The sequence below is a fragment of the Medicago truncatula genome, chromosome 2 (assembly GCF_003473485.1).
Source record: "Medicago truncatula cultivar Jemalong A17 chromosome 2, MtrunA17r5.0-ANR, whole genome shotgun sequence".
NCBI lineage: Eukaryota > Viridiplantae > Streptophyta > Magnoliopsida > Fabales > Fabaceae > Medicago > Medicago truncatula.
Genome location: NC_053043.1, coordinates 7,192,290 through 7,211,325, shown reverse-complemented (window position 1 = coordinate 7,211,325; position 19,036 = coordinate 7,192,290). Strand labels below are relative to the sequence as shown.

The 19,036-nt window shown below is 33.8% G+C and overlaps 1 protein-coding gene across 1 annotated transcript; it reads right to left on the bottom strand.

Moving 5' to 3' along the window:
• Positions 1 to 14,281: 14,281 nt before the first annotated feature.
• Positions 14,282 to 15,964, bottom strand: LOC11441874 (BSD domain-containing protein 1). The gene has a single exon (XM_003594029.4). The coding sequence runs from the start codon at positions 15,865 to 15,867 to the stop codon at positions 14,494 to 14,496; it is 1,374 nt and encodes a 457-aa protein (XP_003594077.1). The 5' UTR covers positions 15,868 to 15,964; the 3' UTR covers positions 14,282 to 14,493.
• Positions 15,965 to 19,036: the final 3,072 nt, after the last annotated feature.

The window sequence follows — 19,036 nt, the reverse complement described above, 5'->3', positions numbered from 1 at the left end:
TTTTGCTCTGGGGCATACAAGTCCCTAAATATTTGATGCTATGCAAGTTTGAGTATGCTGCTTAATGTGAAGTATATCATATCATTTGTCGCGGTCATCAACTGGTCAATTTTTATGTTGCAATTTGCACCTCCAGTTTTGCTATTACATCTCCTTACTAGTTGATTGATTCATTTTATCTATTTCAAAACACCCGTTTATATGTTTCTAAAGAACTTGATAAAATGAATCAATTCCTTAAACATAGGTTTTACGTTATACAGAAGCACCAAACACAAAGCTGCCCGTAAACACCAAATAACTTGCTGGTTCAACTTATAGTCTTGTATAACTAGCTACACAATGCCTTTTCTTTTATTACAGAATTACACCGTTCCATAAACACTAAGAAAACAATGATTTTGTCAACAACAAAAAAAATTATAAAACTCGGCCAAGATCTAAATCTGTACAAAGTTTTCCACACACGGTCAAAGACAAATACGTTAATAACCAGAGATTGAGACTCCACGGTATTTATATCTACCTTGTTTCATATCATTTCTTCAGCTTCTTCAAGCTCAATTTGACTAAACGTGGCTTTAGATTTGCCCAAATTGACTTTTAGGGTGTGTTTGGAACAACAAATAGATTAAGGAAAGAAAGCACGTAGGAAAGAAAGTATCTTGAGAATTGTCTTTCCATAGTTTGGTTCCATTGTCAGATAGGAAAGAAAGTCTGATTTTGGTGGGGGCCCATGCTCTGAAACCTTTCCTCCCTACCATGTGAAGAAACACAAAGGAATGCATGCATTGTGATCAAATTACAAAATGACCATTGACTTTTAAACAATTATCAATGTTAATTTTTTTTTTTGTCTTTAATTAATATGTTCCTCACCTGTCACTTCGGTCTCCAATTTTCATTCTAATTTACAATATAGTATACTTATAAAAACTTGTTACTTATTTATATCTATAAATTATATATATATATATATATATATATATATATATATATATATATTTTAAATATTATGTATATTATGTAGAGATATTTATGTCAATTTACTAATTATATAATTATCTTTCCTTTCACTTTCTTCTCACCATCATTCAAACTAAACAACTAAAAAATCATCTCACTTTTTACTCACTTTCTATCCACTTTCATTCCTTTTACATTCTTTCCTTTAACTTTATTTCCTTTCACTTTCTCTTCTGATCCAAACACACCCTTAAGTTTGACAGTCATTTCATGGATGAAGAAAATGCCAATAATGGTGGCAGTCACATTTGGCTCTGAAGACAATATGTTGTTCCAAAATATTCTAACTCTGCTAAAGTTTTTGATTAAATACCATGACTATTACCTAAACTTAAAAATAGATTGCCGCAAGAGGAACAACGCGCCATTGTCATTAGAGCTCATATCTACATTTGGTAGTTTTGTTGGAGGACGAACTGCAGACGAATCTGTTGGAGGTGGTGGCTCCGGTGGTTGGGTGTGGACCTCAGGTTAGCTATGACTGTGGATGGTGGTTCATTGTGGTGGCGGATGCCGGAGTTACAATCGGGGGTGATGACATAGAAAGCAACAAGTTTGTTTGCCATAGAGACCAAGAGAAGCAAACAAATAGCAGAAAAATTAGGAAAAGCATAGAGGAAGAGCTCAAGATTTTTATGGATTATACCAATCTTTAGGCATCAATTAAAGAAAATTTAATATAGGCTTGTTATGGGACCGGAAAGAAAAACAAAAGACTTGGACAAAGTGTAATGTATTAAACATGAAAAAGGTAAAGTTTTGGTTCAACAAAAAGATATAAAGGGTAGATGGAAGAAATATTTGCACAACTTATTTAATGAAGGATATGGGATCTTATCGGATTCTAATAGGTTGGAAATAAGACAAGATGATCAAAATTATAACTATTATCATCATATTCAAGAACATAAGATAAAATAAGCGTTGAAAAGGATGATCAATGAATATGCAGTTGGATCAGACAATATACCTATTGAAGTGCAGAAAAGTCTTGGAGATAGAGGCATTGAGTAGCCCACCAAACTTTTTAATAAATTATGAGGTCAAAGCAAATAACGAATGAGTGGAAAAGATACACTTTAATTACAATCTACAAGAACAAGGGAGATATACAAAATTGCGCAAATTATAAGTGAATTAAACTTAGTCATAGCATAATGTTATGGATAAAAAATGATTGAACGGAGACTGAGAAAAAATAATCGGGTTACCAATAACCAAATTAGTTTTATGTTTGGAAAGCTCTAGAGAAGAAAGAAGTTAGAATTGATTTGATTTCAAGAAAGTCCTAGATAAGAAAACCATAGAGAAGTTAGAACCACTTTGTTTCATTGATTTGAAGAAGACGTGTGATAGAGTTCCTAAAGAAATTTTGTGGAAAACCCTAGAAAAGAAAGAAGTTAGAATTGATTATATTCGATTTGTGTATGAGTGGACTTCGACTAGTGAGAGATGTATCAAGGATTGCATCAAGGACCAATTTTAAGCCCTTATAGTTTTACTTTAATTTTGGATGTACTTACCAAACACAACCAAGAGCTACCATTGAGATGTATGCATTTTGCAAATGATGTAGTCCTGCTTGTAGAGTCAATGGATGAACTGAACAGTAGGTTGGAGACAAGTCTTAGAAGTGTATAACTTTTTCTTTTGCCTGAGAGAGTACATGGAATGTAATTTTAGCAAAAGAAAAAACATTTATAGCTTTGAGGTGAAATTTAGATATCATATCATACCACAAGTTACACAGTTAAAAAGTCTTGGGTCCACAGTACAAAACAATAAAGAAATAGAAGTAGAAGTAAATTATTAAATTCGAGTTGGATGGTTGAAGTGATGAAGAGCCTCGAGTACTTTATGTGTTATAGAAAAGTACGGCGTAAGTTGAAATGAAAATTTTATCGAACAACTATAAGAACGAAAATTTTGGGTGGTGAGGAACCAATATAAGAATAAAATAAGCATAGAGGAGATGATGATGTTGAGTTGGATGTGTGGTAAAATTAGACGAGAGCAAAGATGTAGATTTCATAGTAAAGAATACCAGATGGAGGACATTCAGATGACTAGAGGAAGAGGAATACCTAAAAAACTATAAGAGAAAGTACTAAGAAAGATCTAAAAATTAATGGGTTGGATCGAAGTATAATTTATGATAGACCATTATAACGTAATTTGCTCTATGTAGCCGATCATATTTAGTGGGATAGAATAAGACTTAATTGTTGATGTGTCAGTATGTCACTCATTAATATAACTAGCATTGTTTTTTTTTTTTGAGGGAAATATAACTAGGATTGTTCTATGCGATTAAATCATTATGCCACATTACTAAAAAAAAAAATGACAATCGTCAAATTTTAGTCCAAATATTCAAGGAAGGAATCAAAATATGGTGATGACAATTAAGATATTTTTTTTTTATAGACGAAATGGCAAAACTGTTATAAACTCACACACATAAGTTGAGGTGACGGGGTTTAAACTCCAATCACGCCGTCCGACCTAACAATTGATTTGATATCTTTCTAAGATGCATAGTTTGTAAAAAAGTTGAAAGGAGAATATGTATTTTAACAATAACAAATATTCATTTCATTGTTATTGTTAATAACATCATCAACATTGCCCAATCCTTTTCTTATAACCAATTTACAAATTCACACTACACATTGATACATAAAGACTTAAACACTCATAAAACTATTCTATGTGAGACTTGTAACTTTCAATGTTTAACAAAACACAGGCTGATTTTTGGGATACTAGATTCTTTCTTCATTCTTCAGTTTTATTATGTTTGAGTTCCTTATTCATAATGAAATATCAATCTTATTTCTATCACTCTTGAGTGCTTTGAAAAGGAGCATCAAGCAAACAACACGAGGCTTATTTCTTAAGTGCTTATGGGGTGTTTGTTTCATTGTAGATTTTCATCAATGTTCCTTTTCTTAACTCAAAGAACAAAGAGCAAATTTGTGGCTGCTCGTCCTGCTAAGGTCACTGAAACATTGATCAAATGTGTCCTCAAAATCCATTAATCATGTCTTTTCACTCTTAAGCTTCAATGGCTATTTCAGCAGTAACACATAAATGGCCTTGTTTGCTTTGTATCACAAATAGGTACATTCAAATTGAGAAGATCTAAGTTAACTATGGTGGTTTCAAGAGGGAATTAAAATGATTCTGACCATATCAGTTCAAAACAGCTACCATACACCCCCATACAAAGCATTTAACTATGACCTCGTTCTCCCCATATCTGTTCAAAACAGGAAACAAAATGCAGCATGTCCTATCCACAAATTATTCTTCAAAGCACTATAGTACACAAATACAATACATAATAAACTGTGTACAATACCAGGGTCATCAATAGAAATCACATTTAGAAATACAAGTTCATCCTACACTTATCCTTGATCAAACACAACATACAATTCACCCATTCTTGCTCAAGCACAACAAGAATGCATCTCAATTCTCAACCCACCTTGATCATGTGAAAACATCTTCTGTCAAAGGCAGCAGTAAATACAATCAATAGCACAACACTATAGTACTGGAAATAGGGAACTAACTCACTTAACATATTAAGTCACCGTATAGCTGGAACTCAAAATGAAATTTTCCCGCTATATAATAGGTAACATCTGGCTTACATTTAGTTTTTATTTGGGAGTTTTGAGGGGAGGGGAGGGAAGGACTTTTGAGGGAAAAATGGGAGGAAAATAGAGAGAAATCTTTCATCTTATTTGTCTATTGGTGATGGTTTAAATGCTAACGCTTGGAGTAGTTTTTGGAGTAGTGAAATTTATGTATTGCAGAAGTGGTTGACAATATTCTGATTGAGTGGCAGGACGCGAATGCGGCTATTTATATTCATGGTTGTTAGCTAGAGGATCATTTGAATTGGCTTCTGGAGGAAGTTAAGCTCGGCATCAGGTCCATTCTACTGCCGTATTCAGAGTTTGTTAGTGATCAATATAAGTGGCCGGAAAAAACAAATATGTTAATAGCCTTAGACTGAGGCTCCACAGTGTTTATATCTACCTTGTTACTTACATACCATTTCTTCAGCTTCTTCAAGCTCAATTCGACTAAATGTGGCTTTAGATTTGCCCAAATTAACTAAAAGTCCAATAGTCATTCATGAGCGAAGAAAATGCTAATAATGGTGGCAGTCACATTTGGCTCTGAAGACAATATATTGTTCCAAAATATTCAACACCTATCCTTAAGCTTTTAATTAAATACCATGAGTACACTACTCCAAACTAAACTTAAAAATAGATTGCCACAAGAGGAACAACCGGCCGTTGTCATTAGAGCTCATACCTATCTATATTTTGTGGCTTTGAACAACTGTGGCCAAATCTGTTGGAGGTGGTGGCTCTGGTGGTCAGGGTGTGGGCGTTGGGTTAGCCATGACCATGGATGGTGGTTCATCGTGGTGGTGGATGCCAGAGTTACAATAAGGGGGAGATGAAATAGCAAGCAAAAAGTTTGTTGGCCATAAAGATCAAGAGAAACAAACAAATAGCAGAAAAAATTAGGAAAAGTGTAGAGGAAGAGCTCCAAAATTAGTAACAAAGGAAGGAAACACAAATGTTACTTGTTGGCTGTTCCAAAACGTTATTATAAGAAAAATAAGTTCTTGATACAAAATGTTTTTTTTTTTTCGTAACTTAAAAGTATATAGCTTTCATATATCAATTTTACAACTTCAAAACCAATTTAAATACGACAATGCTAACAAATACCCTAAGAACACATGTTAATGAATCAAAAATAGAAACTTTATCTTAGAATTTGGGTTTAAAAGTACATTTTATAAACTCCAAAGTATTAAATACACAATTTTCAAGATAAATTTATATATTCGATTCCTTAACATGTATCCTTGAGAGTTGAGACACTTGTTAGAAGACTCATCAAACTTGATATGGGTAACAGATTCAAACAATAAGCCAAACAAATATTCAAATTTCATCTTTGGAGACAAACCAAAGATGAAATGGTATTTAGGATTTGATTGTTTATTGTTATCATCCCTAGACTAGAAAAGAGGGTTGATACTTGATAGCCTCATCATTGTCTTCAATATCCCAACTGAGATCCTCATCTTAATCAGCCGTAGCTGCACTCAACCTTTTCCGCAAGTCAATCTTACTTTCAGACCCACCAGCATCCCCTCTACTTACATCATTGCTTTCAACATCTTTAATTTCATCCCAACTAATGTCTTCTTCCTCAGGCATGGAAGGCTAGCTCCAAACAATCGATATATGACTATCTTTGCATGATTCGACACTGTTATCATTATCTGTCTACATTCCTGATGCCACATTTTTTACATCCAACTTATCATCTTGATCACTACAGCAGTTAATTACATGAACACTAGACACTATACATTGTCATTATAATTCATCTTCTCTCAGCCAAAAAGTTTTATTTTTTTTGTTCTCTTTGAAAAATACGTACCTAAAATGAAAAACAATGAATAGTCATCATGTCTATAGATAAGAGAGCATTTGTTCTTGATAGGGTTGAATTCGAGTTGGGGAGGGAAGCTTTTTGAAAGAAAAATAATATACAAGTGGAATTTAATGGTGATGACAATTGACAAATGAAAAAGAAAAAAATTCTCAATGGTTATATATAGTCGTGTTTTCTCTATATCGATGATTTATCTTTGTTGTATTGCTTTTCCAATGTAAAACTCTGAAATTAACATTTTGATTTTAATAAGTTCTTGTACACCGAGGATAAATTCATCTGTGGATGCTACTCTCTAGGAATAGGGTCGAGTTTACAATCACAAACCATTTTCGGATCCATATGTTATTACATATGTTAACAGAGCGAGGAATCATAAGTTAATTATGCATTAATGAAATCAATTATGAAACCTAATCCCAACATGTCTATTTATCTCTGAAATTTCCAAACTTTCTTTGTTTATATTTTATGCAAACAAACTTTTTCCAAGTGCTTGCATTTGAAGAGTGAAAACCAAAATATTTTCAACCCAAGATCTTAGAGGGGGCTTTTGGATAGCCACAAGAAAACACTAATGTTATATGGGACAAGATGACACATGGGATTACAAAAGTAGTAAAAGGGATGTTGGGAGAATCAAGAGGTTTTGGACCTAGCGGTACAACATGTTGGTGGTGTGAAATGAAAGTGTTCAGAGTAAATTTAGAATCAAAAGGGAGCGTTTTAAAGATTGTCTAGGTGTAAACATGTCAAAACTTGAGAAAATTATAAAGGTGTTGAGAAAGAGTCCAAAAAGGCAGTGATCGAAGCAAGAACTGAAGCTTTTGATGGCTTACACCAATCATTATGCACCAAAGAAGGCGAAAATCTATCCATATAGGCTTGTTAGCGGACAAGAAAGAAAGACAAGAGACTTGGATCATGTGAACTCTATTAAAGATGAATAGGGTAATGTTTTGGTTCAAGGAAAATATATATATAGGATAAATGGTGTTGGATGTTGTATGTAGATCAAAATAGTTTATGATATAAGGTGTTAGTGGCAAGATACATGATAAAGGGATGGCAATTGTGTGGTGTGCGCGGTGGGGATCGGGTGGCTGAGGGTAGGTTTGGTTCGATTATAACTTGGTGAGGGTAGTGGAAGATGGGACTAGGACGTTCTTTTGGAAATATTTGTTGTTTTTGTTGTGGGGGGGTCATTGTTTGATAGGTTCAGGCAGTTGTTTGATTTGGCGAAGAATCAAACTATTACAGTAGTGGAGATGAGTGGTTTAGACTAGTGTTTAGGGGACGAGGCTTGGAAATGGCGGTGTCGCTTATTTGCATGAGAGGAGGAGATGTTGGGGGAGTGTAGAGAGGTTTTATATACACTTGCTTATAGGTTGGTGAGGAAGACAGGTGGTCGTGGCAACTTATGCCTAAAAAGGGGTACACAATTAGCATGGTTTATCTGATATTAAACGAGGCAAAACCAAATACTCGACGTGAATTACATGAAATTATTTTGAACAAATCATTTCCCTTGAAGGTGTCTTTTTTGTGTGGCGACTTCTTTAGAACTAAATTTCTACAAAGGATAATCTCGTTAAGTGTAGAATTCTTCAACAAAATTTGAATGTTTGTGTTGTAGGGCGGTGTTGCAGAAAATGTGAATCATTTATTTTTGAGATGTGACTTCTTTGGAACTCTTTGGCTATTACTTCGGCAATGGATTGGTATTTTTTCAGTGAACCCTCTAAGTTTGATTGATCATGGTCTTCACTTCGGTGCTTTGGGCGGCTTCTCAAAATCTGTTTGGAATGTGTTGCATGTTTTGTGGATTACGTATGTTTGAGTAATATTCTGAGGAAGGAATAACTGTTGTTTTAAGAAAAAGGAGAAATCTATTTCTTCTTTGTTTGACTAAAGGGAAATTCGAAGTTGGAGTATGCTTTTGTGATAGAGCTTTTGTCAAGAGGTAAACAAATAGAGTCGCTCACAACTTTGCCAAAACATCTTTATTACAATCTATCCCTAGTGGTCTTTATGATCTTCCTCTTTGTATTGCTCCTATTTTTCTATTGAAATGAAATGAGTCTGCTTTGCTTCAAAAAGAAAATCATTTCATTAGAATTTGAGTTAAGTTTTGTAAAAAAAAAAAAACAAAATTTGACTTCAGTTTATAATAGAAATATTTCTAACATGCATATTTGATGATAAAAAAAAAATGACTTCATTGGAATTTGAGTTAAGTTTTGTAAAAAAGTAAAAAGTTTTGTAAACAAAAAATGTATTACAGTTAACAATGTATTACAAAAAATGTATTAAAGTTTTGCAATTGAAATATTTATAACATGCAAAAAAAAAAAAAAAAAAAAAAAAAACTTGAAAAAAAGGGGATCGGTATTTCAATTAACACTATTAAATTTCTTATTTTAACACTATTAAATTTAATTCAAATGAATTAAAGATTAAATTTAACAATTTTAACTGAAATCCTAAATGCTCTCTTTTTCAAGACATTTAAAAATTTGTATCACAGTTTCATATATAAATACTAAAAAATTCAGAAAACAATGAATATGGTACTTGTAACTTTTAAATTTTCATAAAACACTCAAAAAGTACATAACTGAGATGCTAGATTCTTTCTTCATTCTTCAGATTCAGCACGTGTTTTTAGTATGTTTGAGTTCCCTAATCAAAAATCAAAATGCAATATGAATCTTACTTTTATTTTTATTATCATCACTCAAATTATTTTGTAAGTAGAATCGACTTTTCTTGAGTGCTTTGAAAAGGAGCATCAAGCAAACAACACAAGGATTCTTTCTTTGATGCTTATGTTGTGTTTGTTTCATTTTAGATTGTATTATGCACTCAGTGAATGCACTTTTATCACCTTTCTTATACTCAAAGAACAAAGAGCGAATTTGCGGTTGCTAGTCCTGCTAAGGTCTCTGAAACATTGATCAAGCATGTCTTTTCACTCTTAAGATTCAATGGCTATTTTAGCAGTAACACATAAACGACCTTGTTTGCTTTGTGTCACAAATAGGAACATTCCAATTGAGAAGATCCTAGTTAACTATGGTGGTCTCGAGAGGGAAATAAAATGATTCTGAGATATACATCTACCACACACCCCCATACCATACCAGGCAGGATCATCAATGTGATCAAAAGAAAACTATTTAGAAATTCAAGCATGATATAATAGACATATCTAGCACTTAAATTCAACCAACACCCATCCTTGATCAATCACAACATCAAAATTCACCCAACATCCATTCTTGCTCAAGCACAACACCAATAATGCATCTCAACCCACCTTGATGAAGTGAAAACATCTTCTTTCAAAGGCAGCAATAAATACAACCAGTAGCACAACACTATAGTATTGGAAATAGGGAACTAGCTCACTTAACATATTAATTCACCTTATAGCTTACGTCTAGGTTTTATTTGGAAGTTAGGCGGGGAGGGAAGGAAGGGCTTTGAAGGGGAAAATAGAGAGGAATCTTACATCTTATTGGTCTATTGGTGATGGTTTAACTGCTAACTCTTGAAGTGGTTGTTGGATAGTGAAACTTTATGTATTGCAGAATTGGTTGACAATATTCCGATTGAGTGGCTGTATACGAAAGTGGCTATTAGATATTGATTGTTGTTGGCTAGAGGATCGTTTGAATTGCCTCCCGGAAGAAGTTAAGCTCCGTATCAAGTCCATTTTAGAGCATCGGCACCATGGTTTTGGATTCGCGAACTAGCAAAGGATTCTAAGCAGGCTGTGACTTTTCTGATTTGTTGCAGAATCGAAATAAACACACAGATGTTGCTGCAATGGACTCTGCCCAGCACTATTGTAGGACAATAACGATTTGTTCAAATTCTGCTATGCAACATGCTATAGGCGCTATTTAACAATATGAGGGGAGGTGCAGGATTATTTTTCTTTTCTAAATTAAGCAAGCTACGAAGTGTTTTCAAAAAATGATTTAAGTTTGATTGAAATATTATTGGATCGTCTATCATATATATATATCATTCTTTAAATTCTTCAAAAATATCGAATATTACACCAAACCATAGACTTAGCCCTCCAAAGCTCATCCTCCATCTTAGTGTGGGAAATGAAGAGTATGATCTTGGGATGAAAGTCATTTCACGCTTGATTCAAACAAAAATATGAGTTTGGTAAAGTCTAACTCGGATATGGAACTTTGGTTGGAAATCAATTTCAGTTGGGGTTGTTTGGAATGGCTGAGCTGTGCTTATTTGTGTAGTGGTTCGTTTGGAAGTACTTCTAAAAATAAAATATATGCAAAGATTTTGGTAGAATTGTTATTTTTTTTTTAAGGTGATTAAGTAATTGCATTTGAGTCAATGGTGGAACTAACGTACGAGAGACAGAGCTCTAAAGTGTGCAATTCACTTTAGAGAATAAAATTAGTATGAGCCGTTGATAAACAAATCAATGGCTGAAATTATATCCCCTTGTCAAACTTGAATTGGTCAATGTTATGCGACATTATATCACACAGGTGTAATCTATAAAGGACGGACTTCACTTGTGTATCATTAAGGGTGGAATATCACTAACATTGATCAATTCAATTGTGACACATAAGTCAATTCAATCATTTTCTCTTTCACATCTTTTTATGTTTAAAAAAATTGTATTGTGACATATCAAACTTAAATTGGCCAATGTTATATGACATAAACATTTGTGGTGATTATTTTCATTTACCAACATATTATTTTTTATATAATTATCATAATATTACATGACTCTTACAAATGCAGAAGTCTTTCACTAGTTTGATTGGAATTTGACTCTTTTGTGAAAAAAAAATGTATTTAAGTTTGCAATTGAAATATTTCAACATGCATATTTTTAAAGGCAGTAAAGAACTAAACCATTGTGTATAAAAAAAAAAAAAAAAAAAAGCCACCAATGATCATTGAAGAAGCAATGAAATTATATTGTTAAAAAAAGAAGTGATAAAAGTCTAAAAGAAATGAACTTTTTAAGAAAATTGAACTAGCGACAAGTTGTGTTAAAAAGTTCTCATCTTTCAAATTTTGTCGCTTCTTTTTGATCCAAAATAGTTGAATAAATATTGTGTAAAAAAAATATGTTAAGAAAAATTAATATTTTTTTTTTTGGTGAAGGTCATAAAAAAACAAAAAAACAAAAGCTAACTAGAAATCAAAAGCATCAAAGTTGAGCAACAAGAGCAGCTCTTCAGGGTGTGTCACCCAAGTTGTTACACCAAGAGTAGAGTTCCTCTCCAACCTAGCCAAAAAGTCTGCACATACATTGCCTTCACAGAGCACATGTTTGAACACAGAGATGATCCAACAAACTTGTGATTTTAGCTAGTAAAGAAGCATAAGCATGGAATGAGTGAGATTGTCTGTCCATAAGTAGGTTTATGATCTCAGTGGAGTTGTCTCACACTCAACATGCAACACCGAATTGTTTATCAACAAGACCAAACCGTTATAAATTCCAAACAACTCAGCAATAAACGCATCACCGCAACCATCATTAGATGAGAATCCTGCCACCCAATTTCATGCAGCGTCTGGAATCAATCCTCCTGAACCGATGACACCACTTTGATCACAACTTCCATCCACATTAAGTTTAAATTTACCCGATGGGTGAGCTTTCCATTTGACCTTGCTTCTATTATTAGGTGCACATGAATCAGTTGTAGATAACTAAACCATATCCTCAACCATGAGGTTAATTTGTCGGATCACATCACTGGCTTTCCAAATTTTATCACCTAAAACAATGTTGTTCCTCCAGCGCCATATCCACCGTATAGCAGCAACAAAACTGACTAGCGACTGAATTAAATTAGGAAAAAAAATATGTTAGAAAAATTAATGGCCATTGTGAAAAATCTTTCTTTGTAACATATTCGTAGATGTATATCCCACGTTAATATATAAATACTAACAAGCCTCGTAAGCTATTCTATGCGGGACTTGTAGGATACTAGATTCTTTTTTCATTCTTCCGATTCACCGTGTGTGTTTTATTATGTTTGAGTTTTCTATTCACAATGCAATATTAATCTGACTTTTATTTTTATAATTATCACTCTAATTATATTGTAAGTTGAATCGACTCTAGAGCGTTTTGAAAAGAAGCATCAAGCAAACAACACGAGAAGAGCTCATTTGTGTTTGTTTCATTTTAGACTTTCATCAATGTTCCTTTCTGATATTATGCACTCAATGAATGCACTTTTATTTATGCCTCAAAGCACTCAAAGAACAAAGAGCAAAGTTGCGGTTGCTCGTCCTGCTGAGGACACTCAAACATTGATCAAGTATGTCCTCAAAACCCATTAATCACGTCTTTTCACTCTTAAGCTTCAATGACTATTTCAGCAGTAACACATAAATGACATTGTTTGCTTTGTATCACAAATAGGTACATTCCAATTGAGAAGATCCGAGTTAACTATGGTGATTTCGAGAGGGTAATAAAATGATTTTGATCATATACAGCTAGCATACATTACACACCACCCATAGAAAAACTTGCAGGAATCACAGCCAAAGAGACAACAAAAAGTAAAGCCATTAATTATGAACTTGTTCTCCCTATATCAGTTCAAAACAGAAAACAAATGCAGTATGTATATCCACAAATTATGCCTAAAAGCACTATAGTACACAAAACACAATACACAATAAACTGTGTTCACTGCCAGGCATGGTCATCAATGGGATCACAAGAAAACCAACAGTAGACATCAAATTTTGAAATACAAGCATACACATCGAGCCCTTAACCAACACCCATCTAGTACGCCAAAGTGGCTATAGATATTGATGGTTGTTGGCTAAAGGATCGTTTGAATTGGCTCCGGAGGAAGTGAAGCTCCATATCAGGTCCATTGTACTGCCGCATACAGAGTTGGGCGGTGATCAATGTAAAGTGGTCGGGAAAAGGAAGTGGTGAGTTTACTGTGTTTCTAGTGGATACAAGCTGCCAAGTGCCGATGAAAACAATGAGATGATGAATGATCCGATATGGAGGAAAATTTGGTGGCTTTTAAGTGCATGAAAGAATTAGGTGCTTTATTTGGTTGGTGTACCATGGTAGATTATTAACCAACTAATTGAAGCATAGCATGTGGATGGATGGGATATCCGTTTTGTAATATTTCCAGTAGAGACAATTCTCCATGTGTTAAGGGATTGACCATTAGCAATAGATTGATATTAAGCTAATGTTCATCAATAGATTGATTTAATACCAGCTGCAGTGTGGAAGATGACAGTAGGATTCAATGGAATTCTTTTTGGAATTTGGCTTGTCATTTTCTTTGGATGTGGCGGAACAAGGAAGTTCATGATTCGAGTGTCAATAGACCATCGGCGCCTTGGTTTTGGGTTCGCAAACTAGCAAAGGATTCTAAGCAGGCTGTGACTTTTTCTGATTTGCTGCAGTATCAGAATAAGACGTAGATCTTGGTGCGCAGCTAAGATCCTTATTAGTGGAAACATTGGGCAAAATTGATAAGAACTGATAAGAACAGACAGTTGAGTCAATGATGGAACTGATTTATAAGGGACAAAACTCCTCTAAAGCGAACAATTCACTTTGAGAGTAAAGTTAGTATAAACCTTTGATATACAAATCAATGGTTGATATTTATATCCACATGCATAATGAATAACAACATTTCACTGGTGTTTACAGTATCAACCTTTAATTTTCTCGACTACTCAATTTAGGTGAACCAGATTCGATATCTCAGTTATAATAAGGTGAATAAATATGACATGATTCAACTGGTGCTTACCTTATGCATTGAGCTTGTATGATACATAAAAAAAAATAGAGGTTATTTACATCATTCATAAACAAGAAAAAAGTATACACTTAATGAGCAATTTGTGTTTATAAATTGAATCACTAATGACCCTGACCCTATTATCTGGTCATGACTTGACAGCTTCATCATCTTCTTCAATATCCCAACTAAGATCCTCATCTTCATCAGCAGTTGCCGCACTCAATCTCTTCTGCAAATCAATCTTACTTTCAGACGCACCAGCATCCCCTCTCTTTTCATCATTGGTTTCAACATCTTCAATTTCATCCCAACTAATGTCTTCTTCCTCGGGCATGGAAGGCTGGCTTGAAACAATTGAAATATCACTATCTTTGCATGATTCACCACTGTTATCATTATCTGCCTTCACTTCGGATGCCACATTTTTTATATCCAACTTATCATCTTGATCACTCACAGTTGCAGAAACACTAGACACCACATTGTCAACATAGTTCTCCTTCTCCAACTTATCATCACCTCGATCAGTTATAGATTCAGCGGCAGCAACACCCTTCTCATCATTTTCAATTTTCAAATTCTTAACAATCTCCACATTAGCATCAACCGTGGTCGCAGCAACCTCAGCAGAATTATCCTCCTGTTTAGAAACCCCACTGATACTACCTTTGGGCTCATACCCGTCATCATTATTATCATCATCATCAAAATCCCAGCTCAGATCCTCCTCTTCATCACCTGAAATAGCCCGCTTAACAAACTTCGCCCTCGCATCTTCAGCTTGCTTAAGCTTATGCAGCTTATAGAAATACCTACTCCAGAATATCTCATCATCAATCTTACTTGGAACAATTTTCACATAAATCTCATCAACAACATCATTCTCTTTGATCAAATTCTCAATCTCATCGACCTTATCATCCAGCACAAACCCTAATTTCCACTCATTGAAATTCACCAAATCTTCAGGCTCATCCAAATACGTATTAACATCACTCTGAAGAGCACGAACTAATACATCAAATCTACTATAACGTTTCAAATCACCAACACTACTACTACTACTCAAATCTCTCTTAATATTATTTGAATCATTAGAATCAGAATCAGAATCAGGTGCTAAAAGAGATTCCCTACCGTGAGAGATAATCTGCGCCGTCGATTTCCAAACGGTGCTACCGATATCATCGATGGCTTGACCAACGGTTTCAAGCGATTCCTGAGCGACGGAGGCGCCGACATCGAGGGAAGCAGGGAGGTCTTTAACGGCGCGTGAGGCGGCTTCCCGGATGACGGATGTTTCAATCTTTAAGCCGGAGCTGAATTCTTCGAGATCGCGGCGGTAATTTTCGAGGACGGATTCGGATTTGGATGCTAGGGTTTGGATCAGGCCGCCGAAGCTCCAAGCGGTGGTTTCGGTGGGTGTGTCGTGGTGGTCTGGATCGGGTTGGTCGGAATCGGAATTGTGAGACGGTGGTGATTCGGGTTCGTCGGAGAAGACGGTTTTGAAAAAGTTCATGGCGGTGGAAAATGGTTTGGTTGGAGAAATTGGCGGATGGGATTGATTTGGGTGGCAAAAGCAATGGCGAATGATTTTTATAACATAGTAACTGCATATGATAAACCAAATATTTCGATTCAAATCTTAAAATGATTTTTTTTAATTAAAAAATTAATAAATAAATAAATAATTTCATAAAAAATAGTTTTTTTTTTAAAAAAAGTAAATTTAAATAGAATTTAATTTAATATAAAATGGGTGTAAATATTTTTTATACTATTAATAATTATAATTGTAAAAAAAATGATAAAAGTAGTTTTTTCATTCTATTATAATTGGTGCAAACAAAAGGCAAATTATAGGTTTTTTTAAAGGTGTGATGTTCTCGTGAGTTTAACTCAATTGATATAAACAATGCATAAAATATACAAAGTTCGAGGTTCAAACTTCAGCTGAACTAAAAAAAAAAAAAAAACTACAGTGTAAACCACCTTATTAAATACCCCTCTCAAAACTATACCATAAATTATTTTATTAATTTGTCTCTTTACAAAATGCACTGAAAAAAACATAAAGTTGTTTGATGTCAATGTCAAATCATTATTTTAAAGAAAAAAACATTTGACTTCTATGTAACTACTAATAGCCCCTATCAAAAAGAAAAGAGTGGTGATATTTAAATAACCATTTTAAATAACTTTTGTGACAACTTCTTTTTTCTTACTTTTCATTGATCAAAAATAATAGAGAGAATAAAAAACATAATGTGAGTATGAGAGAGAAAGTTGTTACAAAATGGTTATACAAATATCATTTCTCAAAAGAAAATGTATTTGTTGTTAAAATTGCACATGTAATTGATTGTAATTTGTTGGCAATGTTAAGTTGTTATTAGAAATTGGCTAAAATATGGTTTTAGTCCTGTAAATATGTTTCATTTTAGTTTTAGTCCTTGTAAAAAAAATTGTTGTTTTTGGTCCCTGCAAAATATTTTGTTTTTGGTCCCTAGTGGGACTATTTTCAAAAGTAAAATATTTTGCAATGACCTTTTTAAAAATCAAAAGATTTTGCAGGAATTATTTTTCTAATAAATGGGTTTAATCATCATGTGTCACGTGTGCAAATCATCACAAAAGTGAGACCATGGACCAAAACCAAAATGAGACATATTTGCAATGACCAAAAACAACAAAAAAAAAATTACAAGGACTAAAATCAAAACGAGGTATATTTGCACAAAAACCATATTTTAGCCTTAGAAATTTTACAACAACAAAAGATTGTTAATAAATGAAGTGTATCAAAATTAAACTCAATTACTGCGAATGATATCTTACTCTTAAATCGAAATATAAAATTTTCTTATTACCCAGACCTATACGTATTGACTTTAATTATTTCTTTCCACACACGATTCCAATCACCTGGTATTTCTCAAAAGTGCAAAGTTTTTCTTTGGAGAGTACTTAAAGGGGTTCTTTCCACCCCTATAAGGCTACAAGATAGAGGTGTTTCATGTTCAGACATTTGCCCTTATTGTGAGACTAATTGTGAGAATGATTGACACATATTTATTGGGTTTGAAGCGGCAAAACAAGTGTGGCAAGAGGTGGGGTTGTGGGATAGAATAAGTGACGGAGCTATTAATGTTACTGGTTTGGCAACATGTTTACTTTCTTGTTTATGCAGGTTTCATGAGCAGGTGTGTAACGACATAACAATGATGTTATGGTGCATTTGGCGACGTCAGAACAACAAAGTATGGGAGACCAAACAACAACTAGCCTATCCAACAAGCTGTGGAAATGGCTCGGAATCTGTTATTGCAATGGCGTGCATCACATAAACAGTCCCAAATAACTGAACAACAACGCAATGATCAGCTGGATGTGCAATGGTAGCCCCCGACAGAAGGGTATGTGAAGTGCAACATAGACACGACATTATTTGGTGATCCAACAATGCTTTGAAATTGGGATGTGTATCTGAAACACTCAAGGTCAGTTTGTGAAAGCTCTAACTAAATGGCTTGAGTGTTATCCAAGTCCATTGGAGGCAGAGGCATTTGGATTAAGGGAAGCTATATCTTGGCTTGGGGAACTAGGATTATCAATGGTGCAAATTGAGCTAGAAGGAAAGCTAGTGGTGGAAGGTATGATGGATAAATCTAACAACTAATCAGATTTTGGCAATATTATGTCTACTTGTAGATCGCTATTACAACAATTTCCAAACTTTAAGATAAGTTTTATTTGTCGCCAATACATTAGCAAGGGAGTCAAAATTGTATGATAGTCACCATATTTTTGATTTGATTCCATCTTGTATTAGTTCTATCATGTTGAATGAAAGAATATAAGTTACCTTTTGTCCAAAAAAAAAGCTTTAATTATCTCTTAAACAAAATTAATCATAATTATCTCTATAACAATGATGAATTGATTCGTGGAGATGCAGGTAAGTATCGCAGGAGTGATAGGGAGATTAGGAGCGAGAGAGAGATTAGGAGTTTAATGATACTCTCATTGAGCTTGGTGATTGAGTGTGTTTCACCTGAATTATTTTTTTACTAGTTCTTAAAGCTTTTTAAACCCCTAATTTTCCACAGTTTTCCTATTTCCTCTATTCTTTTTTTTTTTTTTTTTGAAAGGTGATTCCTCTATTCTTTAGTTACTTCTTTTATCCATTTTACATTTCTTCAAAGATATGTTATAATTTTTGGGATTTCATTGAAATCAAAGACTAATCAAAAAGCAAAATTAATTTCCTTTCTTTTGTTTTATGTGTCTTTTTCTATTAACCATAAGCCCGTAACCATATTCATTAATAGAAAGCAACTGAATCTTATTATTAGTACCATCATTTCCAACGTTCCGTTCCGTGAGAAGCATCAACTTGCTGAGCCTCTAATACACGTCTATTAGATGCTGAAAGTAAACATAAATTTGATGTAAACTGTTACTAAGAAGTTTAACTATTTGGAGGAGCTTACAGTAACAAAATGATAATTTATTGTTTTGTTTTGTTTTGATGTAAATATATTGTTTCACGTAATTAATATATTTTCTTGATGCTATACACCTAATTACTTGTTTTTATAATAAGAACTCTTCTAATTTATATTAGTATCAAAGCAACGTTGTTTGTTGATACTTACAATTTAGTTTGTATTACAATACAAACCAAA

What these genes read in the sequence shown, in the direction of transcription:
- LOC11441874 (XM_003594029.4), bottom strand. Translation starts at nt 15,867, where the DNA reads ATGAACTTTTTCAAAACCGTCTTCTCCGACGAACCCGAATCACCACCG.